General features: G+C 34.3%; 1 protein-coding gene across 1 annotated transcript in view; it reads right to left on the bottom strand.

Moving 5' to 3' along the window:
* Positions 1 to 4,044, bottom strand: part of LOC107593173 (serine/threonine-protein kinase N2-like) — a 37,362-nt gene extending 33,318 nt beyond the window's left edge. Inside the window, exons 1-2 of the mRNA XM_016282788.1 lie at positions 4,010 to 4,044; positions 2,780 to 2,901 (exon numbers count right to left, since the gene is read on the bottom strand). Of these exons, the coding sequence (XP_016138274.1) occupies positions 2,780 to 2,901; positions 4,010 to 4,044 (157 nt within the window). The remainder of the gene's footprint in view (positions 1 to 2,779; positions 2,902 to 4,009) is intronic.
* Positions 4,045 to 9,602: the final 5,558 nt, after the last annotated feature.

Here is a 9,602-nt window from a genome sequence, read left to right on the forward strand (position 1 = left end):
TTTTTTTCAACAGTATATGACAGGGTACAGTAATATCCATGGATAACTGTTGTTTTGGACACAAAGTCCTTGGTTGTACAACCACAGTAGAACAGAAAAAAAGTACTGTGGTTGTACCAAGGTACAGTAGCAGCATGAGATGGTAATAACATGTTACTTGAATGCATACCATTATACTGATAACAATATTTATGTTATTTACAATGTACCTCAACATACTTTAGAGAAAGCTATGGTATTACCTCAGTCCAAAACATCGTATTGCCATGAAACCAGTTTATTACCACGGTACTGTGAAAGCCTTGAGATAGACATTCTCAATTTTTTTATTTGGCCACAGCAGCAAACAATCGCAAGAGTTGGTAAGTGATTCATTTCCATGTATTGGTTCAATTTATCTAATCTAATTTATCTTATCTTTATTTAAATCTGATTCAAACATTTGTTTTCGCTTGTTCCCCAATGCTACCCAAGTGTTATAAACATTGGTAAATATTGCTGTTTATTACTATGAATTAGTATATTGGTGCATCTATAAGATTATGATTAAATATTGTTCCTTTTGATGTTCATTTAGTGAAAAACTTATTTTTATATTGAAAGCCTTGAGATAGACATTCTCAATTTTTTTATTTGGCCATAGCAGCAAACAATCGCAAGAGTTGGTAAGTGATTCATTTCCATGTATTGGTTCAATTTATCTAATCTAATTGATCTTATCTTTATTTAAATCTGATTCAAACATTTGTTTTCGCTTGTTCCCCAATGCTACCCAAGTGTTATAAACATTGGTAAATATTGCTGTTTATTACTATGAATTAGTATATTGGTGCATCTATAAGATTATGATTAAATATTGTTCCTTTTGATGTTCATTTAGTGAAAAACTTATTTTTATAGCATTTTTAATCTTAGAAATTAGGGTTTGTCATTAAATGACTAAAATCAATAAACAAGTTTAATTTTTTTTTTTGAAAATGAAGTTTTTAAATTGGTTTTCTTTATACATAAAACGTACCAGTACAAAAAAAATGTTGTACATTTCAAAAAATAAATAAATACACTGTATACAAAACAAAACAAACAAAAGTAATTATCATAAATAATAATAATAATAATTATTATTATAGAAATTACACTTAAATGCACAACAGGGTAATCAAGTCACACTTCAAAGGGTGACTGATACTAGATCCATGCCTGAAGTAACAATCTGAATAAAATTCTCCCACAAGTCAACATCCATGTGATTTACACTCACCTTAGCTAACAATTTTTCATATGATACATTCTCTATCATATATTCAATCCACATTTTAAGTGAAGGACATTGATTATCTTTCCAAAATCTAAGTATCAGTCATACTGCCGTGATTACACCGACAGTAACAAGGGAAAACTCGTTATTTTTAATCTGAGGGATCTCCTATTTATCTCCTAAAAGACAAATCCTTGATGAAAATGGAAGGTTAAATCCCAAACATCTTCCAAGATATTTCAACACAATTTCCCAAAAAGGTTGAATCTTTGAACATTGCCAGAGAGCATGAATGTATGTGCCAGTTTCTTGTTTACATTTCCAGCATTTATTATCAATCAGACAACCCATTCTAAAAAGTCGCATTGGTGTATAATAATACCTATATAATACCTTATACTGGATACATTTACCTCTTGCTTCCTTTATGTACCTTCCACTGTAGGACAAAATTCTGTTCCAAGTGTCCTTATCTATGTCACTATTAATGTCTCTTTGCCAAATCAATCTCAAGTTTTCACAGTTCTTATCCTTAAACTTGAGTTGATAAAATTTCGATGATTTTTGAAGGGGTCTTGGTAGTTCGCAAAATTTTTCTAAAACATTCTTTTCTTGTCCCATAGAAACCTTTGCCACCAAACGGTTTCTAATCTGTAAATATTTCCAGAAGTGATCCCGGCCTTCTAAATGAAATTTTTCTTTTAAATTAGTATAAGATAAAAGCTTATCATCACTAAATAAATCCTTTAGAGTTCGTATTCCATTTCTAAACCATTGTCCCCAAAACAGGGGCTTTTTCCCTACCTTAACATAAGGATTATTCCATACTGATGAGTAATGCTGACATCTCATGTGGACAATTTTCCAAACCTCTTTAGAATGAAGCAATATTGGGTTGATCATATGATGCTGTAAGTTCCCCTCTGGGTTTTGTGAAAAAGCCTCTATTGGCCGAAAAGGATAAGTAAGTTGTCGTTCTATTAATACCCAATCTAAATCTAAATCTTCTTCCTCCCAGTGTCTAGTGAGCTTAGACACTTCAAATGCTATTCGGTAATGCTAAACCTCCCCTATCTCTAGGCAAACATAATTTATTATAACATATAAATAAATATACCAGTATTATACCCACAGTTAGCTCCCTTCTGAGTCACACATTTGGTCCGTGATGCTCACGGTCAGAGCGCACTCGCTGACTCGGGAAGACAGACCCCAAAGCTTTTCCTGACCCACCATTTCAACAACGTATTATAATACTTCGACTTACATGTTTCCAGTCACAGCAATTTACTTGTCACCTCCTTGTAGTTGGATGTGAACAAGTTCATTTTTAAGCAATTTCAGTGCAAATAAACATTTGGCTGAAAAACATCAAGATATAATTTTTAATCTATTAAAAAAATAAATAAATAACATTTGGTAGAACAATGTTTTTTTCAGTACAATTTTGTCAGTGATTAAAAACAAAAGCTACAATAAATACAAAAGTTAAAGAGACGGGAGGAGTGAAATCAGCCATACCTACAACCTCCTCTGGGTCCTTCACCACTATGTGTGCGTTCAGTTCCTGAAGTTCCTGGTGCAGTTCCTCTACCTTCTTGTTGGACTTTTTAAGCATGTTGTCCACATAAGCCAGACTCTCCCTGAATGCACCACATGACTTTGATTTGGGCAAAGTTATTTTTTTTTATTAAAATGTGGAATTATCTGCGTTTGGCTTGGTCAGTTGTGGCTTAAAAGACACTTATTCAGAAAATATTGTCAATCTCACTGTACTGACACTATTGGATGAGAACTCAAAAGCTTGAACTGAAGAGAGCTTGATAATGAACGCAATGTCTTCTGTAGACCAGCATTTGAAGTTGTTTCATAATTAATCACCTTAGCCATGCTGACAGTAACACGATTATTGAACTGAACTGACTCCACACTGAATCAGAATTGAGCAAAATAACGTCACTATTGTCTTCTGCAGAACTGCTTTTCAGCTGAAAATGAAGTGTTTCAAAATAGATGAATTTTGCAATATTAATACTGTTATTGTCCTGTTTATTACTGTAAAGCTGTTTTGAAACAATATGTATTGTATAAAGCACTATTACATAAATAAACGTGAATCGACTTAACTTGTTTAAATGAAATAATGCCAAGCATCAGAAATCAAAAATGAACATCATGTCACTGACAGAAAAAATCCCAAGTGGTCAAACAATGTCAAGCAACGCTGCTACAATAAATCTCATGAACACATAAAAAGCCTGTGTGTTGCAGAATTACATTAATGGAACAGTTCACCCAAAAATGAAAATTGTGTCATTACTTCCTCACCATTAGGGATGCATAATATATCAGCCAACATTTCGGTATCGGCCGATAAATGTTAATTTTAATGTTATCGTTATCGAACCGATAAGAACATTTTGCCAATATATTAAAGCTGATAAATAATGCATTATTAAATAATTAAACATTAATTACTATAACTGGGAATGTCATATGCATAACATTATAAAGAGAATATTACAGTATTAAAAGTTGTGAATTCTTTGGGTTTATTGCTGTGTTTCAGCACGTTGTTACGGGAAGAAGAGCACATCGAGTTACACATCTGACTAGTGCGTAAATTAGTTCAAGATCACGTGCAATTATGTCTTTTTATGCATATATAAGTTATAATATTATGCTTATGTTGTATAAATATCTGATTCTCATATGGCATAATTAACCCACTAACAAAGTGCTTCAGTTTACCGGTGTTCATTCAGCTCTTCAGCAACAGCGCACATAGCTTAAACAAAAATGCTGCTATTTGAAACAATGGTATTAATTCAAGATACTTCTTTTTCAAAATCATTGATATATTATTAATAATAACTTTTATTTTTATCTTATTTTCATCAACAATATGGCTTACTTACAATAATTTCATTATCGTCAGTGCGGAGTCTATTCTGTTTAATTTATCCATGCAAGTAATGCTGTCTAGTGACTTGTTTGCATTATTTTATTTATTTGTAAGGCTGCTTTATGTTTGATTTATGCTGAAGTGTTTAACGGTGAGACTTTTTTGTAAACAGGCACTCAAATTTTTCGGTCAATATATCTGTTGCGACACACCAGAAGGGTTTGGATCCATTTGCAGTTTTATGACTTGATTTCTTAATTTCTATTTGTTTTGTTTTCTTTGCATGTATGGATTAATTGGGTTGTTACCAATATCTGTTGAAAATTTCATGTCAACAGCACCTTTAGAAATATATTTACTAAGACTAATGGTGACGTGTTCAACACTTATTTTACCCGCTGTATGCTGTGTGCTATATATGCTACGTGAAAATTGGGTTAAAATTTAAACATATTTAGAGTTAGTACTATTCTCATAAAAATTAAATTTTTTAACCCTACATTTAAACGTAAAAAAATTGGTATATTTAATGTAACAAAACATGTATTTTAATCAGAATAACTGCACCCCCTTTTTACTGTGGGAAGCCTATGAAGTTTAATAAAGAGTTTATGCAAAATGGAAAAAACTTGCGCAGTTGTAGATTTTTCGATTCAATAAAATATTTTCATGAGAGTCAACTGAAAAGTAAGTTCTAATAGCGATCATGTTAAAACTACGCAAATTCACAAGCACAGCGTCTCATGACAGCCATTATGATACTCAGTATATGGAAACATTTTGACATTTGCACATCTGATTCTAGGTTATTATGCATGCATACACTATTTTATTTTAGGTTTCTATGTAGTGCTGCTGGGCGGTATACTGGCACTTTTTTTATTTTTTAGTTTGTTACTCAGACGCAGACAGTGCGCTGCATGAGACAAAAAAGTAATATAGCCAAAACAACCGCATAGCCGCTCTTTAGTGTAGATGCATGTTGATTTTATCAGACGATGCCGCGATTATGAATGAGAGTGACTCCTGGTTAACATGTATTAAAAGGGGTCGTATTTAGTCACTATTTAGTGTGATATTTTTTGACAATATTCACTCATCATGACTGATAGGGCATTCTAAGTTAATATACTGCAGTATTTCCTCTCTCAATCAGTAGAAAATGTGGTTAACACCCGGTCATGCATGAAAAAAAAAATACCGTCATGTACCGTGAAACCAGTATAATTTTGAAAAATACCGTGATATAAAGAGAGATTCCTTATGAATTGTGACTGTTTGGATCAAAACAGAATACATTTTTGAGAAAAAAGAAGGGTAAATAAAATGTGTGTATAATAAAAAGACTATGTACCACATAATATAGAACTGGTTCTTACCAAGAAATGGACGATTCCAGCTGTGCATACAGACCCCAACATTGTTCTCTCTTAATAGCACAAAATCTTCAAGCTATCTTAGAGATCCAGAACTCTCCAAAAATATACATTCCCAAACTAAATGTAAAACTATAAAGCAGCACAAAGCTCTTCTAACAAGGGGAGCCTGTTAAAGTGTGGAAATCAGTCCAACGTTTAAGCTAGTTTTGGCAGGGAAGAGTTCCATTCAAGGTAAGCCTGACGTTGGATAAGCCATTTGTTAAATCTATTGCTGAATGATGACTCAGACTAAGGTCATGGTGGTCTTAAAATAACGAGGGTCGAAGACATCAAGCATACTGCAATTCCAGCTGCCTTCCTCAAATTCAACCAATCAGAACCATACATCAAATTATTACTCATTTAAATCCATTCACATGCTAGAAAAAAGCAAGAGACACCAACAATCCCTCAATCAGTTTGCGGTCTTCATTCGATTCGTTTACTTAGAATTTGACTTTAGCCTGATTAAGGTAATCAAAAATCTCTGTTTACATGGTAGATTCTTAATTATTCCAACCTAGGATGAAGTCATTATGTACATTAACAATAATTTGGGACAAATATAATGTATTTTAATGGAAAATGATGTGAGTGACACTGAGGCGCTTTGTGGTGTGGTAGGACTATGAACAGCGCCCGGAGTCGCAGCTGGAATCCGCGGACAGTCAGTGGTGGCGCCGCCGGTGTGCGTGCATTCATAGAAAACAATGTGTGCGAATATTAAAGATGTGGTACAGCGCGGTGCAGATGACTTTTAGAAGAGGACACAGTAAGCTAGGCTGGTAGTTTGTTCTTTCCCCTGACGAGGGTAGGGGGAGAGGGCCTAGGTTCAAGAGTTATGGTTCGCCTCCAGACAAACATAATTTATAAATCAGCTGTTGTCAACAAAAAGAAGCACTGAAATAAAAACTGAGAAAAAGCAAGAACTCGATCAACATTCATAAATGTTAATTCATAGTACATATAAAATTCTCACATAGTGTTCAAATTAGGATCTGTAATATTTTATAATGTTTTAAAAATTCTCTTCCGCTCAGAAAAGCTGCATTTATTTGTACAGTAAAAATACATGCCTGATTCAAGAAGGGGTCTCAAAAATGGCCAAAAATATTATATTACCAACTTATTCATTTTAAATTAAATTGTGGTTTGTCTGCTAGAATGTTAAACATGTTCAGTGTTAAGTAAATATTTTTACATTGTTGTTTTGTTTATGCTATTTAATTTATGCAATGGTGAAAAAAAATAAAATAAAGGCAAAATACATGGGGAAAAACCGTGAAAAACCGTGTTCGGTATTGCCCAGTGCTTCATTCTGTTCCATTTCGGCCAAGAATTTTCATTTCGGTGCATCCCTAATTTATACTATCCTAATCACATACAAATGATACGGTCATAATCATGTGTTTATTAGCTTCATGTTTTATTCGTGGGAATGTTTTCCTGGGTTTTTTTATGTACAGAACTGAATGCAGAAGTGAAATGAACTAGCCTATTTGCACTGATTTACTGTTTTGGTTAAATTTTGCTCCTTTGTGCAGTGCCCCAGAAGATGAAAAAATGTAAATAAAACCAAAGTTTGAGGTAGTGTGTAATGTAATTTTGTTAAAAATAAATGTTACAAAATTGGTAATCATTCAAAAACCGGTCTCGAATCAAGGTATCATTATTGAAAATTTTTTAACAATACCCAGCCCTTTGTGTGACCAATTTGAGCCTGTTGAGATATCCGCCTGGGGAAATATTTTGCCTTGATGCGAAATTTGTGATTTAGTGGATTCCTACTGAAATTACTGGATTTTGCCAAACAGTGGTAAATGTGACACCACCTTAAGGGCAGTGGCGGAGCCAGAGGGGTGTCCAGGGTGGTCGACATCTTATCGACCACCCTGGGTGCCACCCCAGTAATTAATATGCTACTATTTCATTTTCTTTGTTTAATCATACTGAAAGAAGTGTTTATTTTAGCCTCGAACTCAAGGATGCGACACGTCTGGTGTTCCGCATAGCGGTTCATCTCGTCCATTTCCAGCCTCTCATGTACGCACTCTCGCGCCGCACATTCATTTTCTTTCAGAGCGAAAAATCATCGCAGAGCAGAGAGGACACAGACAACGAGCTGATGGACACGACAGAGTAGGGCTGGACGATATGGCCAAAATTTATATCACAATATATTTCTTAATTTCGGTCGATACGATATAATTCCGATATCGATATGAACACTATTAAAAAAGCCTCATAAAAACGGCCAAGAATGGCCACAACAGATGTCTGTACCTACAAACTTATGAAAAATTAATTTGCCAACTCTATGAAACCTACTCCTATAAAACTATATAATATTTTAGCAAAAAAATGGCGCAAATAAATAAGTGTTCACCTTTTATTGGTATTTAGCCTTCATACAAACAAGAAATGTGAAATCACTGTCAAATAAATCTCAGACTCTCCTTATTAATATTAATATTAATATTTTTTACTTCAAACTATAGGCTAACATACCAATCAAAAGTTTTTGAACAGTAAGATATTTAATATTTTTTAAAGAATTCTCTTCTGCTCACCAAGCCTGCATTTATTTGATCCAAAATACAGCATTTTGAAATATTTTTACTATTTGCTAGTTTTCTATTTGAAAATATAATTTATTCCTGTGATTTCAAAGCAGAGCTTTAGCATCATTACTCCAGTCACATGATCCTTCAGAAATCATTCGAATATTCTGATTTGCTGCTCAAAAAACGTTTATTATTATGATGTTGAAAACTGCAGTAGCCAAGAACCTAGTGTGGCTGGAGAACAACCTCACTTTCCTGCTCAGCTTTCTGATATATAGCAGTGAGAGACAGGGAAACTAATGTGTGCCCTCTGTGGAGAGTCCTGTAAAAGCTTTGGCTGCCTGAACACGGAGGGTAATGCAGCTAACAGAAAAGCCAGGAATTGACGCTGAAGTAAGACAATACCAAGAACATGAGTCAGTGACAGGGTGGGGGTGGAGCGGTTGAACATATACAACTGTACATAGGAAGAAAGGAAGAAATTAAGAACAAAAAGACATTGGCTAAGACTCTTGGTTGGGTTTTTCTCCCATAATAAATGCCCCAACCTGTGAGAAGGACCTGGCTATGGAACAAATCCACTCACAGGGAACACAGTGACCACACATTGCATAACAAACTAACTCCCACACAGCAGACAACAGGTTGACAAATGGCTTGTGACACATTGAGGTTAGAAAGACCTTCTGATCATTTAGCCTACCTATACAAGATATAAGAAGACCATAGCAAACTGCAAAACTTCAAAAACTATACACTTCACTGCAGTTTCCAGCTGAAATTAACACTGGAGGCACTAAAACACCAACAACTTTGATTCCTTTTCAGACTTCTGTGATTACAGGGCCAGATTATAGATTAATAAATCATTTTAAGTGTGGTTTCTTGCACTATGTTATGACCTCAAAACACTTCTACAGTTGTGAATGATTAGTAAGCGAATACATTTACGTCACAGATCTTTATGTAGAGCTTATTTGATGTAGTAAACTTGCTCAGTAGCTCACCTGGTACAGCATTGCATAAAACAGAGTCACGACACTCAAAAACAGAGTGCAAATTCTTGCAGAAGCAAGTTGAAATTTTATTTTTAATTGCCAATTTGAAATGCCTTATGTTTGCTTTTGTTCAAACTATTGGTTAGGCTTAGGGTAGGGTTTAGTGTACATTATCTTTCAACCTTCTAACTTTTTAAACTGCACAAGAAATATTTAAATAAGAGGAACCTCTGAAACTTGTGTTCCTCAGTGCGGTCAGAGTTGCTTCAATGAAACGCACTACTGGACAATAATGAAGTGAACAGAGATAGAGGCTGCGTTTACACGCATTAAAGGGGTCCTATTATGCTCTTTTACAAAGTTTTGATTTTGTTTTGGGGGTGTACTAGAACATGCTCTCATGCTTGGTGGTTCGAAAAACGCATTCTTTTTCACATAATTTACATTATTAAAATACCT

The sequence above is a fragment of the Sinocyclocheilus grahami genome, unplaced genomic scaffold, assembly GCF_001515645.1.
Source record: "Sinocyclocheilus grahami isolate Dianchi unplaced genomic scaffold, SAMN03320097.WGS_v1.1 scaffold166.1, whole genome shotgun sequence".
Lineage (NCBI taxonomy): Eukaryota > Metazoa > Chordata > Actinopteri > Cypriniformes > Cyprinidae > Sinocyclocheilus > Sinocyclocheilus grahami.